Genomic DNA, 27,298 nt, shown 5'->3' with positions numbered 1-27,298 from the left:
TGAATGATTGTTTTGCGTGAATAGTTTGTCTACCTCTTGGAAGTGGAAGGCCCTGCATGTTTTTTGGGTGCATTTCTGCAGTTTTCTGCATCTCAAACGTGACCATTTATAGCATATCTCTCCACTCTAACAGGCAGCATCAATAATGGCATCCATTAGCTCTATGCCATAATGGTTTGTTTGCCTCAGCAGGTCCCCTGAGGTGAACAGACCTTTGAGGCAGCGTTCTCCCCCTCGATGGTGAATGGAAAAGTAGCCGATTCATTGTTTAGAATAATTGCCTAGCTGGGTGACTCACTATGTTCTGTATTGTGGGCATCTCAAATGCAGAGGCTCATTGTTGAACGGCTAGTGTCTTGTGGATCAATTAGGATGTTGTGTTTGATGTATTTTTAGTCGCATCTAGTCAATCCGCAGGGCAAAGCAATTACCACGTGTCGGTTTTTTATCCCTGTTTAACATTAAAATGCTGGAGAGCGCTTTCACATGCAGGTGTTTCATTATCACATCTCTGCGAGGAACACCAGGGTTCGACTATCAACCTCTACAACTTGTCAAATGCATGTGTTTGTCTATTGACATGTTTAATCTTGTTTGTAAAAATGACATCTAAATGTATAAATACAAGAGGACATCCATTAGTGTTCTCAGTAGGCCATGACTTCCTCACTAGATTGTGATGATGCTGGCCCTGCCCCGGAGATGGTTGATGTGCATTGGTGGGAGAGACTGAGTTTGTTTGACAAGACTATTCAGCCTATTTGTTGCCCTTCAGACAGAGGGAGCAGATCTCTTTAGACAAGAGAGATTTGTCTGTCTGTCTGTCTGTCTGTCTGCCCGTCTGGTCTGTCTGTCTCATAGTGGTAACGACCTATGTATTGCCCTTGCTCTTTTGCCCTCCCCTTGTGTTTGTTTGTCTGTTATTTAATGGTATCACTGTCTCCTCTCTAGTTACCCCCCCCCCCCCACACTGTGTCCTCTCTCCCTGTCTCTATTTTGCGTCGGGTTGACGTCGGGTTTCAGTTAGCGGACCAGTCATAGCCCTTATTGCTGCTCAGTCTCGACGCAAGGTTACAATTTTTGGGAGGCGCACGTCAGGCCGTTGCTGTGGACGCAAGGAGGTTCTGCGAGGATGTAATGAGTCCGTAAACCCCCTTGCGTTGTGTCGACATGGAACCATAACGAAGCCTGAAGCCTCTGCCTCTCTGCCTCCCTGCAGGCCGGACTCTCATGGAGAGGATGCGCCCCCACGCGGAGGGCGTGTCCGCGGGGGAAGAGGCCAGAGAGCTGTGCCTCCACATGCTGGGCCTGGGCCTCCTGCAGCCCTTCAGCGACGGGGCCGTCCAAGAGCCGCCGGCCGGCTTTGAAGACACCCTGACAGCGGCCGCCTTCAATGTAAGAGCTGTGTGATCGTTAATGGGATTTAGGGAAGGTGTTGACCGCTGCCGTGTCTTTGTCATGCTACCAGGAAGTACAGTTTATAACAACTCGATTGATCGACATGATTTTATTAGCACAGAGGTGATGGTGCACACTTATCCTGTAAAACGCTCATCGACTCGCACATAAAAGCGATCCCGGGTTCCTGTGTAAAGCAGCCCATCCTGTGCATGTAATTCCTGTTGCAGTTGTTTTGCAACAACAACATGTGTAGTTGAGATATTATCCCATGCATGCATGTCCTGTTTGCAGTATTTCCCAGGTACTGTACACTGGTTTTATTACATGCATAGCTGAACTGGTCTTTAGGAGGGATTGGATGTGCGCTTAATACTAGAGCCCGACCCATATATCGGTTGGCCGATTTTATCATTTTGATTTATATTTTTAATCACCTCTTTATAAACCCTCTACTGTGGTGGTTGAACCTCGAAATGCTTTAACTGAGCACATCTAGGTAAACACTCCAAACTCTTTTAAATCATGTGTGGGAAGGTTAGTAGGTCCTCCATATACAGTTAATTGGTTCCTTTAGTTTATCTCATGATTTGAACGTGATGTTGCTTTGGCCCAAGCATTGCTTCAGGGTAAGCAGAAAGAAAAGTCCCCAGGATACCACAATATACATAGAATAACGGCCGGTATCTATATTTTGAATATTGGTCGATAAATTTATATTGGTAATTATTTACTCCCTAATATCGTAATCTGCCCTTAAAATCCAGCATCGGTCGGGCTCTGCTTAATACCTAATTGAGAAATGAATGACCTATTTTAAAAAGCTTGTTTATATGTGTAATAGCAATCGATTTAAGGATCTATCTGCGTGCAGGATGTCGATATCATCTCATTCCTTTGAGCTATTTTTAGTGTTGAATGTGTTTAAAGGGCTGTGCTGGACATTATTTTTGGGCCATTTAAGCTGATTTCGAGCCAAACAGATGGGCTTTAGTCAATGGTTACATAACTCTTCTGGGATTGACACGCACGGGCGCGCGCACACACACACACACACACACACACACACACACACACACACACACACACACACACACACACACACACACACACACACACACACCATTTGTACTTGCATTACTGCTGTGCACATGATCAAATGTTGACTGCATGCGCAAACACAAAGTCATGTGGATACATGCATACCCAGGCACTTCCATGCATGGTTACCATAATAGCAAACCCTGAAATACTCACTTTTAGTCTTGCTCTTGCTCTTCTCACCCAGTCTGTCTGTGCAGACCATCTGCCCAGTGTAGTCTTGCTCTTGCTCTTCTCACCCAGTCTGTCTGTGCAGACCATCTGCCCAGTGTGTTATGTAAGAGTGCTTAGGGCTCAGTCTGCTCTTACCCTGCTGAGAGTTCACCACTACAGGGTCAGAGAGCCCCTCCACTGTCCCAGTTTATACCTAGCCATCATGGACTTTGGACTGAACTTTGTGTTTTTCTGAGTGGGGGAGGGTCAAGGTGATAGCTTAGGTTGTCTGGGGTCTGCTAAATGTTAGGTTTTGTCCTGGCAGAGACTCCACAAAATAAAACATCACCCTCGGGTCGTCTCTTCCACTGGAACAAATAGCATCTGACACTCAGATGCTAAGCCCTGCTCACAAAAAGTAACCGACAATTGTAAATGTTATAGTCAACATTGACAACCGTGGCTTCTGGCTTTTCATATTTAGTAAATCTGCATGCAATTCCCTCCACATATAATTTACATTATTATTAAGTGTTACTAACTTACTTTTATTATTTTCCCGTACAGTTGCACTTCCACATTTGTGTTGAGAGAAAATAAATTATGTAAAAGATCCAACAAAACCAATTGAAGATATAAGACTAAACCTTCAGCAGGAATAACTCTGGTTTAGAACATGACTCTTGTTGCCAACATTGAAGCAACAAGAGTTTCTTCTGTGACATCCTGCCCCTCTGTCAGTGTCATGTGCCATACTCTGATTAGTTAATTCAGTAATTGCTTAAACATAAGAATTACGTGACTAACCAAGTACTAGTGGGATAGGGTGACCAGCTGTCCCCATTTCCCTGGGATAGTCCAGTTTTCTTCCTCATTGTTCAGAAAGTTTGTAAATATTCTCTAGTCTGTTGGGATGTGACACAACCTTTGGCCGCAGGGGGTTGATCTATCGACTTTATACCATAATCAATGGGATATCAATACAATATAGAATGATTCCCTGTTTGAGAAGCCGAATTCAGCTTGATTTTGGCTGGTTAACCAAAGTTTAAAACAGGTCACCGTAAACCATCGGGCATGCACTGCCAAATGGTTTAATACAGTAATGCATATATGATATACTGTGATAAGAATAGACAAAATGTGAATATGTACCCTTTTTTCCCCTAAGAAATAATGACATCAGATATTTTTTTGATATATGGACTGCCATCTACAAATGTTAAAAAAATTAAGTAAAGTTAAAATGGTCTGGTTTCCGTTTTGTTTTGATTGATAATGTTCCCTTCCACTTTTCAGAAAAATCAATCATTTGTTTTGGAGTGCAAACTTTAATCAAATGCAGCATAAAAAATAAAAAAGATACAGCCGAATGCACTAGAATTAAATATAAATAGAATAGCAGATGTCAAGCTTATATAAGTTAAAGGGGTATGATTTATTGCATTTACGATCGTCTCCAAAGCACTATCTACCAAGTCTTTCCCTACTCCCACTCTTACATCCTTTGTATAAATTGCATTCCGATCGTACCCAAGCAGGTATTTTTTCACTTTAATTGACAGGTTCCATGCGCAGCCTGCTAAAGATCCAAGCCAAATCACCATATTCAACATCACTGGTTTCTCCCCAAACCCCCAGGAGGAGCAGCTGTACACGTGGGCGGCTCTGGGCCTGCAGGTGCCAAGCCATCTCTGGGAGCTGTACGGCGGGCGGAAACCCGGGAGGACACTGCAGGGGTTCCCCCCATCCAGCATCAAAACACCAGGAGGAATAAACTGCCAGGTAGGCATTGTTAGCAATCAGCTCGCACGCCGGGGAAAGCACTTTTGTTTTTTGTTTTTTGGAGCTAATACCAATCCAATTGAAATTATACAAACTGTTGTTTTTCTCTTTTTGTGTTAAGTGTTGTTTTGTCGTGATATGTCTTTCAACCTATTTCTGTCTAATAAACCAAGCGGTGCAATAGCCGCAGTCCAGCCACGAGAGGGCAGGCTTGTCTCGCACATCCGATCTGTTGGCCATTACTTCCCAAAATATGACCAACTTTCACCACCGTACATCAAGGAAAGCCTTGGGGAAACAAGCCCTCCGTTAGCCACGCTAGGAGGCTTGTAGGGCTATACATCCAGGAATGGAGACTCCCTGTGGGCCACATCCCTTCCCCGTTGTTCCCCTCCATCGCTAAACCAAGCAGTCTGGAGCCAGGCGGCTGATGGATTGTGGACAGATTGTACTTCCTTGACCCTGCTTACTCTGGCCCACCATCGCGCTGTTTACGGGGCTGCTCTCTCAATGGATGTTTGGTGGTTTGCGATCAGTGTGCACTGGTTGCTCCAATGAAATGATTGTGTTGGGGGGGGGGGGGGGGTTATTGTTTTTTGTATTTAGTTTTTGTTTCCTGAGGTCTTGCCTCAAGCCCTTGGCTGCTGCTGCTGCTTTCAAACCAAATCGTTCAAAAGCAACACAGACACGCACACACACACACACACACACACACACACACACACACACACACACACACACACACACACACACACACACACACACACACACACACACACACACTACAATTGAAAAAGCCTGTGTCTTCATCTTCCAAACTCCATCATCTTTCTAAATAGACAGACCCATCGGCCGTCTCTCTGTGTCGGTCCCTCCATCTGTCCAACTACCCTTTTATTTTCAGATAGACGGACATAAAAAGCTCCACATGCATGAATGACTGAACATAATATAATCCCATACATAATAAATGATACCTCCGTACAATGCGGCGTGTGTAGCCCTTTCAGACTGACACGACACAAACAAAATGTGCTTGTCCTCAATTTCTGTACACAACAAATGTTTTCACACCCCTGTGATCATCCGTCGTCCTCCCTCCACAGAGCCACTCCGTCGGGTCCAAGTCTCCGTCCCCGCCAGAGGACGGCGGCCGCCTGGCCCCTCGGCTGGAGCGCACCGCGGCCGAGCTGCGGCTGCAGGTCCGAGTGCTCCAGGGCCGGCTGGCGGAGGAGGCCCCCGGCCGACACGAGCCTCCGCCGGCCGGCGCCGGGGGGCCCGGCGGGACGAGCCAGGACGCCTCGGTCCAGACCTCGCCCGCGGAGGAGGGGTTCCGCTTCCAGGCGCCGTTCAGCCGGGGGTCGCCGTCGCCGCCCTCCGTCCCGGCCCCCCTGCCTTTGTCCGGCCCCGTTGTTCTCAGGGCAACGGGGGGCTTTGTTTGCACCTGCCAGAAGGGGCAGCAGGTGGGCAGCACCTCCCCTCCACCACCACCCCCACCTCCACCTCCACCTCCACCACTTCCGGGGTATGGTCTCTCCCTCCCTCCCCCGCCGCCTCCCCCACCTTTGCCAGGCGGTGCTGCCCCTCCTCCTCCTCCTCCTCCTCCACCTCCTCCACCCTTGCCTGGGCAGGCACATCCGCCCCCCCCTCCACCACCACCTCCACCCCCCGGGTTTGGTCCCCCTCCACCGCCACCTCCACCCCCCGGCTTTGGGCCTCCTCCACCACCACCTCCCCCTGGGATGGGCCCACCTCCTCCACCTCCACCCCCAGGCATGGGGCCCCCTCCGCCGCCAGGGTTCGGGCCCCCCCCGCCCCCGGGGGGGATGCCCACCACGATGGCCCCGGCAGCGGCCACTGGCAAGGCCGTGTTGGAGCCCTCCAAACCAATGAAGCCCCTGTACTGGACCCGCATTCAGCTCAACGCCAAAAAGTAAGAAGTCATCAAACACAATCAATCATCGAAACATTTCATAATCAATTCTAATTACACATAATTAAACAGCTATTACTTTGGTATTTTGATTGCATTGTGGTCTTTGTGGTGACTTATCATGATCAAGCAACAGGGTTTGATAAGTAAAATGACACACCTCTAGCTCGATGAAATGTCAACCTTTGATCAAGTCAAATGCCCACATGAAGGGATCATTAAACTACACATGACCACACTATAGACTGACGGTTGGAGGTGAGCATTGAACGCTGCAGAGAATGGCACCTAATGTAAACATGTCTTTTCATGCATCTATATCTATTTTGTGGTCCTGGTATCCATTATTTTGAAGCCGCACACTGAAAGCTGCCTGCTTTGGCATGCCTTATAATGTACTTTAATATAATATATAAACATACCATAAAATAATTAAGTGAAGGCTTGAAACATACTGTTTCCATTTTTACCCATTAAGTTACAAAATCGGTTAACTCGATCATTAAGGGACTTGTAGCGCACGGTGCTGTGGCATAATATAATCTGATAGCCAGCCTGTGTCAACGGTCTGAGAGGCGCAGGTTTGTTCCATGACCGGTGATAGACTTTACAGATAGAACATAAATAAAATGCTTGGCTGAACACGCAAAGTGGAGACAGACATGAATCTTTGTACGCGAGGGGGTTCACGAAACCGTGGAAACTTGACCATTCACAATGAAAACTCGGCCCCACTCTCCAAGAGCCATGGCAATATTATTACAGTGGAAAATACATTCAAGGTGTTGTGGTGAATAACGATTTGCCATATGCCAGGCCCCATACGGGAAATGTGCAGACGTCAATATCAATAACCTCTATAACTTATACCCCCAATAAAGTCAAGGCAAACAATTTAGCTGTCACATTAAAGCATAATGAGACAAACAACATAATCGGGTTAGGTGAGGATGGATGGAACAGGGAAATGCTAATTGCTTTCAGCATCAGTGCTGACTTCATAATTAGCGGGGTGCTCTTCACCTCTCGTGATATGTGTATACAGAATGTGTAAAGTTAGAAGTGCTGTGTTCTGAAAAGAAAACAATCACATGCGTTAGTCACACCCAAGCTAATCAAACCAACACAACGTAACAATGTGCAAATGTATTCTGAACCGACTTGACTTGATTAGCCGCCGTGGCGTGTGATTGAAGGGTATCGGTGCTACAGTGTGCTTTATGCTCCCTCCTCCACGTGCAGAAACAGCGGCTCTCTGGTGTGGGAGAAGATTGAGGAGCCCACGGTGGATTTTAACGACTTTGTGGAACTCTTCTCCAAAAGTACCGTCAAGGAGAAGAAGAAACCCATATCGGATACCATCAGCAAGTCCAAGGCCAAGCAGGTATGCTTATGTGTGTGTGTGTGTGTGTGTGTGTGTGTGTGTGTGTGTGTGTGTGTGTGTGTACATGAAGGTGTGTGTAGGTGTGTGCACGGGAAGGTGAGTTTGTGTGTGTGTGTGTGTGTGTGTGTGTGTGCGGGTTCTTGTGTAGGTGTGGGTGTGTGTGCGGGTTCATACAGACCCCCCCCCCCCCCCACCCATCTCTCTTCCATTAGCCCCCCCCGCCCCCCCCCCCCAGTCCCTGTGACTCCCAGACTCCTGATTGACAGGAGGAACTGCTGCAGCCAGACAGTTATTATGTGTGGTAAGGTCTGGCTCCCTCCAGACTCCCCCCCTCCCTCTGACCATCCAGTGGCACGGAGCCAGCAGCTCGCGTGCGGTTGAGGAAACCTCACCGCGGCGACGACTGTCGACAGAGGGGAGGACGGGGGAGGGAGGGAGGACGGGGGGTGGAGGGAGGGAGGACGGGGGGTGGGGCCGGGAGGGAAGGCCTGGGAGCTGTAATTTGTGATGAAGTTACTCTTTTGGCGCTTTCTTTAGGACTGAGGTTTGTAGTCACACTGTAAGTTGCACCGTCCCATGTCCTTTATATCACACTGTCGGTCAAATTATGGATCCAGAATCCTTTCCGGACTCCACGGACCCTTTCTGTCATTCCTATTTTTTTGTTATTTTCATGTTTTGACTGAGATAAATCTCCTCCCTCCTTGATGGGGAGGAAATGTGACAATTTGTCAGAAATTAAAACTGAAAAGTGACATTCACTTCGTATACCAGAATTGAATATGACTTGGGAATGTTACAACTAACGCGTGTCATCACAAACAGATTAACCCGCATAACAATGAAACACAGATCTGAACCGCGGGGGGACTTTACACTGTATACTTTGTAATTACGCAGTCCGGGAGCCATTGTGAATTGCGTGCCGGTCTTGCCTGCCTAATACACCTCTAAGTAGCAGCCACTGATGGATGGGAAACAGAGTCCTGGCAACCAACAAGCACGCTGGTTTACGTTGACTAATGGGAGCTTTTAGAGATGTTTCTGTGCCGGTAGGAGAACAAAATAAAGACATGAGCGGGGTTTAGGGCCTGACAGGCATCAGGAGACCGAGCCAGCATCTACTGCTGGCCCTCGGCCGCCCCGGTCTATTAGGCTCTTGATTGGAGCCCCAAGATGGCGGCATCAGTCTGAGGAGTCTCTGAGGGGTAAAGGATGGGTTTAAGATGACCCCTGGTCATCTTGGAGCAACACCGCCCCTCCCCTTCCATGGATGATCTCATAGACACTCTAGTCGATTGTTTGACAAGTATGGAGCGGACATGCTGTGGCCCACCTCCAGGTCATCGATCACATGACGGACACAGCAGTGTGTGTGTGTGTGTGTGTGTGTGTGTGTGTGTGTGTGTGTGTGTGTGTGTGTGTGTGTGTGTGTGTGTGTGTGTGTGTGTGTGTGTGTGTGTGTGTGTGTGTGTGTGTGTGTCAGTGGGAGTGGGAGTGTGATTGTGTAAGTGTGTGTTTGAGTCAGTGTGTGAGTGAGTGTGTGTTTGTGTGCGTGTGTCTGGATCATAAAACCTTCTGCCTGGAGCACAGTGCTGATGTCCGTTTTGACGTCAGCCGCTCCAGCTCAGCGCACACACACACACACACACACACACACACACACACACACACACACACACACACACACACACACACACACACACACACACGCATGTCCTCATCAACTAATCTAACGGAGCAAAAAGAGAGAAATTAGTCCAAAGAAACAAGTCAAAAGCAGCAGCAACTCACCCTCAGAGAGGCTGGAGACGGGGTGCTGCCACGGTTGACCCTGTCCTCTGGGGTCTGCCAAAGACTTCCGCCTAGTAGACTTTTATGTGTGCATTGATTCAGTGAGGTTCCCGTTTGAACCGTGAATCAAGACCTTTTGAACGCCATGCCAGGATGTTTGCCGGGCCTCGGTGGGGAGACTAAGAAGCGCTATGGAAATAAGATGAACGGTTTAATGATCCTCCGCTTCAGAAAGTGAAGGCATGCTTTTATCTTCACTGATCCAGCATCGGTTTTTGTGATTCTCAAGAGATTCTCAAAGTCAAATCTCGCTCCCTTCTCTTGTTCGGTAGATTATTTTAAGATGAACAAATTGATCTTTGCTGATTTTTGTTTCCCCAAACGAGATCTAGAGTTGTGTAGGAACGATGAAAATCCATTTTGGCAAATCTTTAAACAAAGTATGAATCGTAATCAAATAATGTCATCAGAAAATGTCATTCAGTCAAGATTTGTAGACGATTGCCGTGACCTAAATGATTCCTTAAAACCCCGAACTTAGGAAACATGTGCTTTTGATCTGAACAATTTCAAAAGCTTTTACAGAGAGTCTTCTCTGATGATTCTGTTGTTTTGTAATATTATCGTCGTAAACATGTTTCTCATTTCAAATTCAATTTCTAATTACTTTCATGTCAATCGTCAAAACGTTAAAATCCCGTTATTACTTTATACAACATTGAACCTAAATTGTTCCCGTTAAAGAGTGTTCGTGACATCGTCAAAGTTGAGTCGTGCAACGGGAGTCTTTATATACCGCATGGGATGTGCCTGTCAACCGATAAAAAGCTAACTGATGCACATTGGAACCGACTCCCCCCCCCCCCCCCCATCCCCTTTCCCTGTCTGCCTGCGGGTCGTCGCAGGAAGTAACCGCGCGGCGCGACGCGCTACAGGCCTGTCCCTTGAAGTTGTGGCTGCGCTGGGAGAGCAAAGCCACTGGGCTAGCCCTGACACAGTATAACTCCCAGTGTTCTTTAGAGGTCTGTGGTCTGTGTGATCTGGTTTGAGTGGAAGCATTCTGTCTGGATGGTGGTAGACTTGGGTTTCCTATATCCTCCGTGCACGCAGCACCATCCCCCCCCCACCACCCCGGAACCCCCGCTCGACCACCGATAGTTTTCTACGCAAAGCCGACGTATGCTTTCACAGCCAGGCTGTGGTCCCTGGATCGGCTCAGATATTTTGTATTATGCATGAGCCATGAGACGCGACACTGACCCATTATTCAACTCTCGCTTGTTCAAATTATATCTTGAGATATGATTTGTCCTTGCTAGTAGCACAGTGTCGCCGCGATGCAAGGTGACTTCTGTATTGGCCCGATTTGCTGTTGTGCCGTATCGGGTGGTGTGCCATGCTTTGTACGCCAAAACAGCCGTAACATTGATGTGAGTGGAGGAGTTATAATCATGTCGTATTGGTGAGAACCCACTCCCCACATGAAATACATTATCTACCGCCAGCGAATGAATAATGTGAGAAGGAGGTTAGCTGTGTGAATGCAGTGCTATTGTTGTGTGACCCTGAAGAAGATCATAGATCATCATAACTCAACTAGACACTAATATTCTGCATAATATTTGTGGGACAAGTTGCCCTGTGTTTCTCCTTTCCTTTGTCGAATGATAAATTATTGAGGGGTCAAAGGGTTTGTATGTGTACTCTGTATGTTAAGGTTAAGGGGTTCTGATGTGTATTGTGCATGATAAGGTAAAGGGGTTCTGCCCAATAAGGTAAAGGGGTTCTGCCCGATAAGGTAAAGGGGTTCTGCCTGATAAGATAAAGGGGGTCTGTCTGATCAGGTAAAGGGGTTCTGCCTGATAAGGTAAAGGAGTTCTGCCTGCAAAGGTTAAGGGGTTCTGCCTGATCAGATAAAGGGGTTCTGATGTTGTGTATTGTGCGCCTGTTAAGGTAAAGGGGTTCTGTCTGATAAGGTTAAGGGTTTCTGTATTGTGCATGATAAGTAATAATAGCCTATTGGAACTCTGTCTGTCTCAGGTGGCGAAGCTGCTTAGCAACAAGCGGTCTCAGGCGGTGGGGATCCTAATGTCCAGCATTCACCTGGACATGAAGGACATCCAGAACGGTGAGTTGGGTGGTCTGCATCATGCATCCACAAATCAACAGCTGACCTTTTTAGTTGTATAAATTACAACAATGTCGGGAGGGAAACATGCAATGTTTATATGACACTCAACGTTTCTGTGTGTCAACATTTAAAAAAAAAACTTTGAAAAAGCAGATTAATTCCCCGTCCGACCACCCTGGTTCATCAATCCCCTTGTACACGTTGCCAGTGCCTCTGTTGGGATGTCTTCGTCCCTCATACATCCCGCCCCCAGATAATCTAAACTGCGTGTGTTAAGTGGAGTCAGTCAGGCAGCGCTAATGGGTACAGAGTGTCTCCCTGTTAGGGCTGGCCTCTGATTGCTCTCTGATATCTCACTCCCTCACATGTCCGAGCACACACCCCACCCCTCCCCCTCCCCCCCCTCCTCCCACCCATCCCTTCTCCAAACCTTAATCAACTGCTCACAGCGCATCCGTAACCAGGCCACATCGTGATCCAGATCATGGCTGTCGTCATTCAAAACACATTGGAGCGCCATTCGAAAACATGACACCGACCGGCGGCAGCGTTTTGTCTAGAAGATGTGAGATCTTCAAAGGGCCTTCGATCGGTAATCTCTCTGGTGTATTCAACCCTAGCCAGAGAGAGAGAGAGAGAGAGAGAGGCCAGCCATGGGCCACTCTCATCAGTGGACTCATTAATCCTCCATGTTTGGACAGTTATTGCACAGTGCTTAATTATTACTGATTGCAGGAGCACCGCGTGTCACTGACGATACGGTCTGAGCGGAGATGGTTCTCAGTGTGTACGCCATAAGGGCATGATGTTTGGATCCTCCACTGAGGGCATTTGATCATACATGAGAACAATAACATGGAACACACTGGAGTTATGTATCATTCCTTTTTGGTTGTTTTCCTTGGCCAGTATTGAAGGGAACTATACAGTCTGCGAATTACATATTTTAACGCCACAATTTTCAACAAGGAAATTGAATTTTTCCCTTAGTTTTTCACAACGGTTCTCTCAGACCTCTTGGCGGTTGAGATGGACGCACTGATTAGAGTTCAACTTGTTTAGAAAAGAGCCGGCATCCCTTCTTTACTTGAGCTATCGCCCGGATTCAGTCGAGGTCATCATTACTCCCCAAGGTTTCTGTGAGACAATGACATCGTCCGCCATGTGTGCATCTCCCCGAACGCGCAAAACACCCGCAAGACGGGACAGGAAAAACAGTTTTATGGCCAATCTTTCTTATCCAAGTGCCTGACGCTGTCATCCTGGCCCTTGGCCCTGGACTGCTGCTCTCCCTTCTGTTGCTGTTGTTTGTCCCAAGACTCCAGCTAGCACTCTGGGTGTTTCATAAACCCCTTGCTGTGCCTGAGTCTGCTCTCAGGCAGCACCCCCTCACCCCCGCATCTGGTGGTCGTGGTGTTGGGGGGATGCTGGCAGATGTTCCAGTCCTTTTTTTTTGGTCATGAGAGGTCTGTGATGATGATCCTGATGAGGATGATGGCGATGAGGAAGGTGATACCGCTCTCTCCATCCTGTTCATGCTTCATCCTTAACTGGACCGGCCCCAGACCGCCTCGGGTCAGATGGTAACGAGAAACAAATGATCTCACGAGAGCGTGGGTGAGCCGGGGTGGGGGAGACGCAGGGAGGGAGAGCGATGGACTGGGATGCGGAGGTGAAGGGAGATGCAGAGAGGGACGAGAGGGGGAGAAAGGGAAGAAGACCTGAGGAGATGGTGAAAGGGGCAAGCAAGGGGTTGTTTGAGTGTGAAGGGGTGAATCAGGGACCAGGGGCTGAGTATCGCGTGCCACATTAAGGGGGTTCCTGAGGCGCAGTTGGAGATGGAGCCAACGTCCATTTAAAGCACGATAATGCACATTCTGAAGCCAAAAAATAAATTGCGCTTCCAAAAAGAAAATGAAGGAAGTAAAAACGTTTTTTTTGAATAACCATTAACTCTTTTTTTCAGTGAGGGGGAAGAAAGCCATACATTAGCTTAAGTATTTCCTCTTTCTAATGAAGACAAATAATTCCCTGACGTTAAAACAATTCAACAGATCGCGCTACATCCTGTGCCACATTCCTTTGAAACAGCTCTGTGGTTAGTGAAATTGCCTTGTAAGGTTTTATTTTGGGTGCCGTTTTTTTAAACGCTTCCTAAAGTTCCCGAAAAAATGGGATTGAGTGAAGCCCCTCATGAGGAGCGACGAGAAAGAAAAACTCCAATGCAAAAGCAAATCCAGCGCTGGAGCACGGATCTCCAAGGAGGCATTAGAGCGCCTGCGTTCCATTACTCTGTTCTTTTATCCCCTGTGAGATGAACACGGACACCCTGCCCCACCCCCCCCCCCCCCCCCCCTCCTTTCCCAAACTGTCCCTCAACGGCACATCAAAACAGAGTGAGTCATTTTGAGAGCCAGCGCTAGGGGAATACACACGCACACACACACACACAGAACACACACACACACACACACACACACACACACACACACACACACACATGCATTAGCATTGCGCACACACACGCGCGTATGCGTGCACACACCCTGCGCGTGCATACACACACACATTCATGAACACACACGCATATGCACGCACACACACGTGCCCACATACACACACGTGTGCACCCACAGAAACGTCTACGCACGCACGCACACACACACACACACACACACACACACACACACACACACACACACACACACACACACACACACACACACACACACAGGTGCTGAGTGGTGGGCCGGGTGATTGTGCGTACAGCAACACCTTGGCCGGCGCGCCACAGACCCGCGGGCTCTGTTTGTCTTTAAACATTTACTCTCAAAGGATTAATGCTCCCGAGCGCCGGCGCGTTCCTACGCCCCGAGACACACAGGCGACACCAGGAATTTCAACCGCCGCAGTTCAAACAAGAGATCTTTGCACCTTTGACAGATCTCTAAGACCTCCGTATTTATATTTCCACTCTCGGCCTCTGCGGCTGCTATCGGAGAAAGCGATAGCAGCCGCTGTCTGCGGAGACGCCGGAGCACAACGCAGCGCATGACACATGTGGCCACGAACCTTGGACTCCCTCGGCTCTGAACGCCATGCCCGTGAATAATGGGCCACTTTGCCCTCGTTCGTCTGTTTACCAGGCGGACACATCGGATGGTGTTTTAATGTGGTGGTTTGGCTTGTTTGGTGGTGAATGTCAATGAGGACATTTCATGCCTCCTTCAGTGTTTTGATTGATAGAAATTAGGGGCGGGAATGTGAACACACACACACGCCCCTTACACACATACACACTGTGCAAACATGCAGATGCACATTAACACCGTGCACAAACACAGTCATGCACATGCACACTGCGCACCATCACTTGTGGACACACACACGCTGTGTCTGTGCACCCACACACACCTTGCACATATTGTCGCACGTGTCGTACGCACGCACACACACACACACACACACACACACACACACACACACACACACACACACACACACACACACACACACACACACACACACACACACACACACACACACACACACACACACACAATTTCATGTATGCACTGCACACACATTTTCATGCATACACATTACATATATGTAATGAATTTATTTTAATATCTCCCCCCCTTCTTCCGTTTCCTCCCAGCCATTCTAAACATGGACAACAGTGTGGTGGACCTCGAGACTCTGCAGGCCCTCTATGAGAACGTGAGTACAACACCAGCAGCAGCAGGGATCGCATTCTCCAATACTGCACATTCATTACCAATCATGTCTATTTGTTCATGCCAATGCACTGTAGGAAAATGAATGGGGACGTAGCTACAAAGAGCTGCAAAGCAGTGGAAAATGTCACGAGATATTTCTATGAAAACATTTGTGTGTACAGAATTGGCAAAGCACACATGCCACCAGTTAAGCGTAATGGCTATTATGTTTTGTTACGACTCCGATAATTTGTGTCATAGACTAATTATTTGTAATAACAGCGCTGCACGTGGAAGCAGGAGACGAGCGCCTCTGATATTGAGATAACAAATACAAATCCTTCAACGGCAACCCCGGCCCTTTGCCTCGTACGCCAGCGCCGTGCGTTAGAAAATACCTCTCAGAGATTGCTGAAAGATTAAATCTGCTGCAACGAGTCCAAGCAGAATCCAACAGAACCCGACTCTTAATTAAGGGGACGGGGGCAGGGGGGCGATGGAGAATTAAGCTGTTTCTAATATACAGTGCTAGACCAGTTTTTTTTTCAATCTTTCTTGAAAAACCAAGAAAGGGGGTGAGCTGTGTCAGCGACATGGGGCCTTACACACACGGGAACATGCCTCGCTATCTGGAGTTGATATTCCGTGTTCCACTTGAAAGGGAGAGTTGAAGGAAGTGTGCATTAGATACCCAAAACAAACAGGCAAACCGCAAAGCCTACTGGTATGTGTGCTGGTCGGCGACACAGTTTTCCTTTTTTTTCTTTCTTTCTGCGTGTTCGTCTGCTGCCCTGCGAAGGGAGCCAAGGTTTTGGGTTTCTTTCTCCCCCCCCGTACATGGTAAACATGTATTATTCACAGTGAGTGATGGACGTCGTTTTGGCGATACGGTATCAGCCTTGCAGGGAACAGGAGTTGAGAAAAGCCTGTGTGTGTGTGTGTGTGTGTGTGTGTGTGTGTGTGTGTGTGTGTGTGTGTGTGTGTGTGTGTGTGTGTGTGTGTGTGTGTGTGTGTGTGTGTGTACGTGTGTACGTGTGTGTGTGTGTACGTGTGTGTGGTGGTCATTGCTACAGTAAAAATGTATACATATACATAAATAGAGGAATATCTGTAGATTCATGTTGCCTGGTGCCCTGACCGACAGTGCTCCGTATGAACACCAGAAGGACATGAATCCCGTCGCCTTCATCGAGGCCTTGCGATATCACTCCGTTCTGGCAGCAATGGGCTCACTGTGTACAATAGTACACACTTTACACTCGACCTTTCTGATCCCCCCGCCCTTTTTGTGGAAATACTGCAGGAGCCAGACGGAGATATGTAGAAAATGAACGGGACATAAAAACGGGGCATGCTTTCTCCATTGCATTTGCGATGCAGTTTTAAGACACTGTGAAATTCCTGCGAGCAGCTTCTTGGCGTGGCTTCACAGCGCCGGCCGCGACCTCTGGCCACTCCAGGCACATTAATAATGTTGATCATGGGAATAAGGCCTAGGTACGGGACGTGCTTTAGTTATGAGCCGATGTGTCAAAACCAGGGATCGAAGAAAGGGCCCCCACCTCTCCAATCAACCCCAAATTGTAAGTGAATATCTCTCTCTCTCTCTCTCTCTCCTCTCCCCTTCTCCCCCTGCATCCCTCCCTCACTTTCTCTCCCACTCCTCTCCCCTCGCTCGCTTGCTCTCCTCCACGGCCTAAGGCTATGGTATTGAGTCAAGGAGCTGAATTGTTTCTCTTTTGTATTGCAAGACTCCATCCTGTCTGTGGGTCTCCAGCCCTCTAAACCACAGCTGGCAACGCAGCCAGCCTGTTTCTGGAGGAATGAGAGGGACTTCTCATGGTAATAATCGCACTCGCTGCAATGGGCCACTGCAGCATTCTCTCTTCCTCTTTCTCTTTCTCTTACTCTCTCTTACTCCCCCCCCCCCCTTTCTTTTCCTCTCTTGCAGTCTGGTTGTCGGCTTTGACACTTTCTCTGTTTTTCGGCCTCTTACCACTTTTTTTTTTATGTGTTGCATTTTTTGTATTTCTTGCAACAGTGAAAGCCCCTCGGGGCCCACACAATACTGCGCACACAGAGTAGCAAGCCTGTGTGGTGCCACACAGTGCGAGAGGGAGAGCCAGTGAGTCTGAGCAGGGCAGGATTACTACCACCCCTGCTCTTTGAAGGCTAAGCCTCAGCCAGTTGGAGGGGGGTCAGGGCGATAGAGGGACATCCCCCCAACCCCCCCCCCCCCCCACCCTCCCAGCCTACGCTTTAATATCACGAGCCACAACAAGGGTCCAGCACGCTCCCACTCAGTGCTGAGTGTTCAGAGGCTCCCTGTAGCGGACTGGCAGGGCTGGCCAAATGTCACGGAGGTGGGTCCAAATCAGGTGGCCCCGGGTGGCCCGCTGCCAGCCTATGAAGGGCTGCCTCATGTTCTATTCTCTTTTAATGAAGATGTGATGTGTGGTCTGTGTGTGTGTGTGTGTGTGTGTGTGTGTGTGTGTGTGTGTGTGTGTGTGTGTGTGTGTGTGTGTGTGTGTGTGTGTGTGTGTGTGTGTGTGTGTGTGTGTGTGTGTGTGTGTGTGTGTGTGCACCTACTTGCAACCGTGCAAGTACAGTTTATATTTTAGAAATGAAACGGTTGGCAAACAATCCCCGAAAATCCCGAAAAAACAAACAGAAATATTGTTTCAGGGAAAATTGCGTGCCATAAATAAGCACCATAGCTGGCTCTATTTAGCCCCGGTACCGGAGTCCAGACTAATCACTACCACTCGCTCTACCAGTACTCAATACTGCAATCCTGAAGAAACAACAACGAAAAGATCCACTTTACATTGCGTTTGATATTCCAACAACAAACTCTTGATTCCCATGCTAACAATCCATGCAACATGCCCCGGCAATTCAGAGATCACACGCTAATGCTACACTCGTCCCTGAATTACAACAGCACAACGCGGGACTCCAATGCTGCCTCTCTCCTTTGAGGGGTTCAAAAAGCCCAGATCTGCTTTGTATCAAATGTATTTACACTTGAAAACATCTCTGGAGGAGGCGGGCCCTTGTCGGTAGAAGGCAGTAGTGTGCGGAATACTAATGGGCCGCTCTGTGGATCGGATGCCTGCGTTTGATGTTCCCCAAAGTCACGGGCAGCAGCTAGACCCCCGGGTGGTGGGGCGGTGGTGGAGGGGGGGGGGGGGGGGGTGACAGAGCCGAGAGGAGCGAGACCTCTCTCCCCGACTTTTCAGTGATTTAGGGGTCTCTCAAACCCCCCAAGGAGCGTGTGTACATTCCCTCTGTTGTTCATGGTTTTGTCAGTCTGCGTCAGAGCCGTCAGCCTCCATTGTCCGGGCTGCGGAGAAACCGACGGGGCATTCCGAGCCCTCCGCCTCCTCCTCTTCGCTCAAACCACCTTGTAGGAATCTGCGGGGCCGCAGTCTGACAGCAGAGTAAACCGGGAGATGCGGTGGCGGAGCTGAGGGGCTCCTTGTGTTCTCCGGCACTCTTGTTTGTACTACCTAAACATGTTACGTTTCGCAGGCAAGAAAGTGGAGTGAGGTGAGAGGACCTCGCTTGTTTTGAAGTCTCGTGGATGTTTGGAAGAGATGGGAGGGAGGAGGAGTGTTTCTTTGAAGATGTTCACGGTTGTTGTAGTTCGCGTCGTCACTGAGCCGTGTTCAATAGAAGAGCGCCCCCGCTTTGCCTTTCTGCTCTCAATGTCACAAGCTTGGCTGTTGTTTACATTTTAGTGAGTCCGTGTCATGAGAAAGGTTGGAGCAGGTTAAAAAGTTTTGGCTGGGATTCAAGACGAATGTTCTAACATGCAATTTATTTCAAGGAAAAATGACAGTGCTTTTGCTTGGTTGATTTTGCCGCCTGCTGTCTGATTTTTACACTTTCTTTTGAATGACAGAGAGCCCAAGACGATGAGATGGAGAAGATCCAAAAGCACAATAAGGCAACAGCAGAGAAGGAAGAAGCGAAACCGTTGGACAAGCCTGAACAGTAAGGGTGAATCGTGACTGCTCACATTCAAGGCGTTTATTTTATTTATTTATTTCATGGATTAGAGGACGTAAAGAAAGCATGTGTTTATCCCAACAGATTTCTCTTCCAGTTGTCCCAAATCCCCAACTTCTCTGAACGGGTCTTCTGCTTCCTGTTCCAGTCGGCCTTCCGAGAGTGCATCTCGTCCGTGCTGCGGAAAGTCGAGATCCTGCAGACCGTATGCAAGGTGAACGTCCTTCCTCACATTTATTACCTCCAGCCAATGAGAAAGTTTTGACCCTGTCTTCATGTCGGCCTGTACGTTTGTCTCTCCATCTGTGTCTCATTGGCGGGATGTCTCCAAAAGCGGAGCAGGGATTTGCACCACATTTGGTGGGTGGGTTGTTGATGGGCCAAGTAAGAAGGGATTCCCTTTGGTGTAACACCACCAAGAAATGACCCTGGAAGGTTTGTCAAGGGTTCAGGATGATTGATGAGTCATTGTCCCAAGCCCCGCCCACTTCCTGTGTTCTTAAAAACCTCCACAGGGGGCCTTGTTGGGAGATGAGCCGATGGAAACTGCTTTGAGATGTCGAGGTTGTGTCTTGCCTCATTTGCACTCTAAAATGTGCTTGTTTCCATCCTCGCACAAAAACCAAACCAATGTCATGTTAGACCATGTGTTCGTATTGGGATAAAGGATGTTATCCAGAACAAAGTGTTATGTTGCTTCACAATATATGACTTACTGTCAAAACCTTGAAGCCTGGGGACTGGAGAGACATAAACATGACGACACTTTGTGGACAGAGGTCTGAGCTCCACGGAGCACGCTCTCTAGTTCTCTATTGTTTTCTGTGACGGCTTCCATGCCATCTCATCCCCCGCTTTATAGTCCCGGGCTGGTTTTCATTCACAGATCTCAGCTCTAAGAACTCAAAAGCGGCCCCTGAGATCCTGGAGATCAAATCTGCAAATCTTGTCCTTTTCAAACGCATGCTTGAGAAGCTGAGATTACAATTGCTGTGGTAGTCTCACCTCGCGTCCTCACCCCTGACCCCGATGCCTGTGTGTGTGTGTGTGTGTGTGTGCGTGCGTGTGTCCCAGACGCTGCAGAGCGGGAAGTGTGTGATGCAGATCCTGGGTCTGGTGCTGGCGTTTGGGAACTTCATGAACGGGGGGAACCGCTCGCGAGGCCAGGCTGACGGGTTCACCCTGGACATCCTGCCGAAACTCAAGGACGTTAAAAGCAGCGTAAGTGCCTTATCCCAGGCTCCCCGAGTGCAGAGTGAGGCATCTCTGCTCAAACGTCTTGTCGTTAACAGACATTCTTCACTTTGGAATCAATCTATTACTGCAGAATATAATCACTCAGTTTGGAAATAACGTCAAACGATTTGATAATTTGAGTCCAAACCTGCAGATGGAGCTGTAGAATTCAAGTTAAAGTTACTGGATGTTGAAAGAAAAGGTCAGCAGGATTTAACTGTTCTTACTAAAGTTCCTAATGAATCAGCCATATGCGGCAGTTTTTTCCATTATTGACGGATTCAAATAAGTCACTGCTAGAACCCTGCAGACCAAAAGGTCATCCATCCAGGTCTACCATTTCTATTTCACCAGCGGATTGGTTTAGCGACCATGAGTCTGAGGGACTGAACACTACCCTTGTTCATGGGCAGAAACTTCATTACATTTGAAACGCAAGAAAAGTAATTACTTTTACACCAGCAGTTCCATTGTGGTCAACTTCTGCCGAGTTTGGGTTTTATTGAGCACAGTAAATGCTGAATGTTACAGTACACGGTGTTCATGCCATGATATTCAACATTTTCAATCATCCATGTGTCATCCAGCCAATCTGAAGCAGGGACTGAATCTTTCAATCATCAAACTTGCCAGATGCCATAACTATTGTGTGGGTTTCAGGACAAACATACTAATTTGGGCCGATAATCATGTCAGCGATCATGAAGACCTTCATAGGTCGTTGCCTTCAGTGTGCTGCTAACAATGTTATCGTGCACTTCTCATTCGGTCTCATAAATAGGCTCTGTTTGCCCTCCACACAGCCATATAAGGTTTCCATTGCTAAGGTGGTAGTGATGAAATTACTCAGGTACCAATAAATAACATTAAACTTTCCACCGTCCCGTGAGTTATGACAGCCAGCCGTGAGCCATGGCTGCGTTTGACGCATCGCTCCTCAGACGCAGTGATTCATCCACAAACGTTTTCTAAGACCTCGTAAGACCGTCCTCCATTCTTGTTTAGCTTTCACAAATTAAAACGGCCTGCTGCGAAATGATTGGATTAATGAATAAAGGGTTTCTGTTTATTTACAGGGCTATTTTATTTTTGTTTTTCTTTCAGGACAACTCCCAGAGTCTTTTGTCCTACATTGTTGCTTACTATCTACGGCACTTTGATGAGGTATGTTTTAGTTCCTGTTTATTTCGCTCTTCTCTCTTTTTTTGTTTTACTCTGATTTACTCTGGAATCCTTCCAGGCCCCCTCTTTTCATCTCCTTTCTTGCCAGAGGATACCATGGCTTATCCTTTATCAAATTATTTATTTTCCCTTCCCTCATTTATGTGGAGACAAATCTCTCTCTTTCTCTCTCTCCTCTCTCTATTTCTTACTCCCTCTCATTAGTTATATCTCTCTTTCTCTCGTTCTATCTCGCTCTTTCTTCCTCCCTCTATCTCGCTCCCTCACGCTTCCTTTCCTCTCTCACTCCTGGCCCTCGGTCTGGGTTTATTCAAACCTGCAGTCTGCTCATTGGCACAGCATCCAAAGAAGCGGCAGTGTAAATAATTAGGCTTGCCAGATGAGATGAACTCAGTAGAAGGGGGCCTGCCAAAGTCAACCTGCAGAACATGGCTCTGGCGCTTGTAATTACTTTCGGTAACACCAATTGACAGGATGAATGTTCAGTTAGATTATTGTCACTTTTGCGCTAGCTGGTTGCTCTTAGTATGGATTCAGGCCTATCTCATTGTTGGATGTTTAAATATCTAATAGCTAACCCTGGAAAGATAAAACCGCTCCCTATGTGCCTGCTGAAAAGCTCTACTTATATGTGAAGATTATTGACTCTGACAATGTTTCTGTGTGTGTGCGCATGCGTTCGTGTGTGCGTGTGCGGTTTTGTTTGTGTGCGAGTGTGTGGTTGCACCTGTGTGTATGGATGCGTGTGTGTGTGTGTGTGCGTGCTTGCGGTTGTTTGTGTGTCTGTGTGTGCGGTTGCGTGTGTGTGCGGTTGCGTGCTGGGGTGTTTGTGTGCGCGGTTGCATGTGTGCGTGCGTGTGCATGTGTGTGTGTGTGTGTGTGTGTGTGTGTGTGTTCATGTGTGTTCCACCAGGACGCGGGCCGGGAGTCATGTGTCTACCCTCTCCCGGAGCCTCAGGACCTGTTCCAGGCCTCGCAGATGAAGTTTGAGGACTTTCAGAGAGACCTTCGCAAGCTGAGGAAAGACCTAAACGGTGAGGCCGGCCGGCAGACTTCCTCTGAATGTTTTCCGTCACACACATCCCCTCCAAACCGGTTTAAACTCTGTATTTACATCCGCGCTCAGCGGGTAGTAAAGTTGAAACGCCGCTGGTTATGGCAGGTGTCACCTTATGTTTACGAGATCCTTACGTGAAGATTTATGTCAGCATAAATGATTGCATTAATCCATCCACGCATCTTCTGCCACAATGGAAAAGCATGCGCGGGCCGTAGCCGGCTATGGTCATGTTTGGATCTGGGGAGCGGGTCAGGAGAGAGATAGCATCTGTTTGTCATACAGACGGGCTAACCAGGAGCAGATGGGAGTCCTCAGCAGCAGACTCCTGTTGGGCACCGCGCGTCTTTACTGTCCTCACGAAGCACGGATCAAAATATCAAGGAGGCAAGGTTGCGGGGAAAGTGTTCCCTCTTCCCCTCCCCCCCCCACCCCGGCCGCCTCACCCCGCTGACCCCTTTGGAACCGCAAAGCCCCCCGAAAAGGTGGTTAAGGCCGGGGGCTTTGACGGGGGTAGCAGATCCTCCTGAGGTGCCTCTGAGGGATCACTCGGACCAGAAAGGGGGTCTCGTGTGGAGCTCTGCAGTGGGCTTGATTCACTCAACAAGTAACCCGATGAGTTCTTGATTTGACTTGTAAACTGTTTACAACTGGTCAATTACCCTCCCCTTTGTGACGGCCGACCGTAATAACCCTGCAATCATCTTATGGAAATGGTATTTTCATTTGGGATTTGGCTCACACACTGGGCAAACGAGCCGTTCTTGGTTTCACGTCGGGGCCCGTGCCGTTGAGGCCGAGGGACCCGGCTGGAGAGAGTGTGGAAATCCGCTTACGCTCGGCGAAAGCCAATCTGATTAGTCAACTCGAAAAGAGGAAGAGGAGGAATCCTCATAGCGTAATGAATGACGCGCTGGGGAATATTCACTTTCACTTCTCTGTAACCGCGCACTCACTCAGCTCCGTGAAGACCGCTTTCCCGGCCTTCAGCACCATCACAGGTGGTGGAAAGCTATCGTGAGCTCTGAACCAGTGTTTTGCTCTCTCTGTGTGTGTGTGTGTGTGTGTGTGTGTGTGTGTGTGTGTGTGTGTGTGTGTGTGTGTGTGTGTGTGTGTGTGTGTGTGTGTGTGTGTGTGTGTGTGTGTGTGTGTGTGTGTGTAGGTGTGTGTGCGTGCCTTTATGTGTGAGTGGGTGTGTGTCCACACATATGAGCATGTGCAATTAGATTTTCATGTGCGGAGGTGTGCCCTAGACTGGAGCGTAAGTATGCGTGCACATGGGCCGCGCTCCCATCCCTATTGACAGCACACTGGCCTCCTGCATTCAATCACGTTTTATGCGTGCCTACTGGTAAACCAATCAAGACCCCAATCCCCGCTGCCTCGCCAAATATTGTTCCTTACCGCGCGACTATCAATCTTCTGCTTCATCTTTTCGCCGCTCTTTATTTGCCACTCATAAAGACGGGCGGATCGTGGGGGTCAAACGGCAGACCCGCGTCGGCCCCCCCCCCCCCTTGCCCCACGGTGACGCTGGCTCAGCGAGAACGCTCACGGCCTGCAGAGCGGCTCTCTGTGGACCTGGCTGAGGTCAGCTGAGCAATCCAACAGACCCCGGGCTTCGATGACGGTTCCCCGAGGAAGGCTTTCCGATAAGTGGGCTTCTCGCGGAAATGCGCTGCTTGGGTCGAGCCCGACCGGCGGCAAGCAGCCGCCGGTCTCCTCCCCCGTGCACTTTGCGCCCTGTCTTCATAGGAGGTACCATATGGTGCGACCATTACTGTTTGCGCCCCCCACTCCCCCCCCCACCCCCTCTCCGTCCTACTCCGGGGTCCATCAGAGTGAAGCCCATGGGTCCATCCCGGGTCCAGATAGAGCGTGACGCCCGCTGGGCTCCTCTGGCATCCCATGGCTCATTATGGGTCATTATGGGTCATTATGGCTTTACTCACGCCTAATCAGGAGCCATTCATCAAACGGACCAGAGAGAGAGGAGGGGAGCGAGAGGGTGAGAGACTAAAGGAGGTCAGTGATTTGAGCGCTCACCCCGTTGCTGATTGTGAGGAGTACAGTAAAGCTGTGGTGCTAATGCAGGCCGTGACTCTGTGAGCACTGTAAGCAGATTGTTTTGCCGCTCTGATTGTGGTTTGCTTGTGTGTTTTTTGCCTCCAGTTTGCACAGCGCAGACGGAGAAGGTCTGTAAGTCGTCTTCGGAGGAGAATCTCCAGCCCTTTAAGGACGAGATGGAGCAGTTTTTGATACAAGGTCAGTTGAATCTCATAATCACAGACTTTTAGCACTGGTCATTGATGGACAAGAAATTTTCACTGCCATGGTCTTGCTTTGCAGTCATCCGTGGATAACTGAAAACCGAGAGATTAGGAACAACATTTTAAAGCCAAGAGGCCCTGCATTGTTCAGTAATTCCCACTCATTGATCTGCTAATGCAGATATTGATATAGGCTGCAGATTTCCAATACAAATACCGCATGTAAGCTGTCTGGCAATCTTAGTTTAGCACAAAGCATATGGTGTGGGCCTTTGATCAGAGCCATCCAAGACTTTACAGAATTGAACTCCAATTAACTGGACTTTGACTTTAAGGTTTTATCCCTTCTGCTGTGATGAAATGCATCTGCAGGGGTTAGCCAGGTCGGCTTATCTTGATGTCAGCCTCATAAAGCAACCTCCATTATGCAAATCTGCCATGCAACTTGTTCAATTAGCCGCTGTGAGGATAAACTAAGCGATAAGAAATTAATATTTAAAATCATATCCAGTCTTTATTCAAACTGGAAGAAATTGACTAAAAGGATATGTTTGTACATGTATTGACATACATCTAATCAATCGAAAGTCTATTGGCGGCTATCCTATCTTCTAGTTTGACAAAAGATGACCAGTGTTACCCATTGGAGCTGTTGGGAAAAGGAGGAAGGGAACGCGGCCACCTTTGTCAGCCTATCCCACTTCCCCGGGGGTGTCTGTCATAGCCGCATCTCTCAAAGGAAATCAAACAAACGGGAAAAAAAACCTCGCTAAACACAGATCTAATGTTTTGGTGATGGAGGCAAAGGTAGATGATGGATCTAATGGGGGAGCGCTAACATGAATCAATGTCAGCAGAGCTCCCCGGGGCTGCAGCCTTGTTTGTTATCATTACACCTACCAGGCGTGCCTGTTAACAGTAATCCTGTCCCACTCTGCCTGATTACTTCAGCAGCCCACAGTGGGGAGGAATGAAATAGTTTCTCTCCCTGGTTGAGAATTACAAAGTACACTCTGACCACAATCGCTGCTACTGCTATCATTTGATACGAATCTCGGTAAGGCGAGACTCCTGCTCTTGCCTTGTTTGATACGGGAATGGTTCTTGGTTTGAATGGGGGGGGGGGAAAAGGAAGAGCCATAAATCATGGTGAATCTGAACCATTATCAGACATCGCGGGGCCGGAGACGTACATCAAAGGTGTCTCCGTCGGTTTGTTTAGCGTGTTTTATTTTGACATGTCATTTATTGTGTTGCGTGGCCTTTGAGTCTGACTAAACGCACTTGACTGTGACCAATCTGTGCGAGGCGGCCAGCTCATGGGCCTCTTCCCCGACTGCTTTTGTATTCAAATGAGGGGGTAATATATAGCACATGCTCCGTTGCTGTATCCTTCATTGTCCTTGAGTTTGGTCGTTTAAAGGAAGTCTACAGATGAAAGCACGCGTCCCACTCCCCCTGTCTCTTCTCCCGGAGAAATATGGGCATTTTTCCTCCCTTTGATGTAAACGACGAGAGGTTTGGTCTTGCGAGAGCGCCCAGCGTACGTTTTGTAACGGCGCTATGTGAGGGACGGCTCCAGACTGAATTCTTGGGGTGCCTCCGCGCAAAAAAAAAACAAAAGAAAAACATCAACAGCCAAATGTCTTATTTTTGTTATTTCTGTAATTTCTTGAAAAACCCTGAGGTTAAACAGTTTCTGGCTCCACCATTTCAGCCGCTCTTGTTTATTTTCTGACCATGAAACCGACCACAGAATAACAGTGAGAGCGGACATGTTGGAGCTGCGCTGTTTGGTCTAGCTCGATTTTCCCCGCTCGCTTCACAAATTCTCATGCATGCAAGGCTTTGATGGGAGCCTCTGTAAGCGGGGGGGGGGGGGGGGGGGGGGGGGTGGAGCGAAAAGAAGCCTCGGCCCCATGTGATAATCTGTTTCTGATCGACGTGGAGATTAGCCCGTTCGGTGCCATGCCCTCCCTCCCTGTCATCGAGACGAAGCCCCCGCTTCCTCCTCTTGTCACCCACCCAGCGACCGGCCCGCCGGGTCAGCCTGGGCCGCGGGTACGAGTGCGAGCGACGCCCAACAGCGCCCCGACGTGGACGTGTAGTAGACGAGGATTACTTTTTATTGATCTCCT

At 48.6% G+C, this 27,298-nt stretch overlaps 1 protein-coding gene across 1 annotated transcript in view; it reads left to right on the top strand.

Moving 5' to 3' along the window:
• fmn2a (formin 2a) overlaps window positions 1–27,004 on the top strand; it is a 35,396-nt gene extending 8,392 nt beyond the window's left edge. The window contains exons 3-14 of the mRNA XM_060072957.1: window positions 1,220–1,395; window positions 4,294–4,437; window positions 5,544–6,370; window positions 7,613–7,754; window positions 11,589–11,676; window positions 15,341–15,402; window positions 19,309–19,400; window positions 19,500–19,629; window positions 20,490–20,636; window positions 21,756–21,815; window positions 22,747–22,867; window positions 25,063–27,004. Of these exons, the coding sequence (XP_059928940.1) occupies window positions 1,220–1,395; window positions 4,294–4,437; window positions 5,544–6,370; window positions 7,613–7,754; window positions 11,589–11,676; window positions 15,341–15,402; window positions 19,309–19,400; window positions 19,500–19,629; window positions 20,490–20,636; window positions 21,756–21,815; window positions 22,747–22,867; window positions 25,063–25,187 (2,114 nt within the window). The 3' untranslated portion in view covers window positions 25,188–27,004. The remainder of the gene's footprint in view (window positions 1–1,219; window positions 1,396–4,293; window positions 4,438–5,543; window positions 6,371–7,612; window positions 7,755–11,588; window positions 11,677–15,340; window positions 15,403–19,308; window positions 19,401–19,499; window positions 19,630–20,489; window positions 20,637–21,755; window positions 21,816–22,746; window positions 22,868–25,062) is intronic.
• Window positions 27,005–27,298: the final 294 nt, after the last annotated feature.

The sequence above is a fragment of the Gadus macrocephalus genome, chromosome 15 (genome assembly GCF_031168955.1).
Source record: "Gadus macrocephalus chromosome 15, ASM3116895v1".
Taxonomy (NCBI): Eukaryota; Metazoa; Chordata; class Actinopteri; order Gadiformes; family Gadidae; genus Gadus; species Gadus macrocephalus.
The sequence above is the reverse complement of the archived record's forward strand: the minus strand, read 5'-3'. Positions and strand labels throughout refer to the sequence as shown.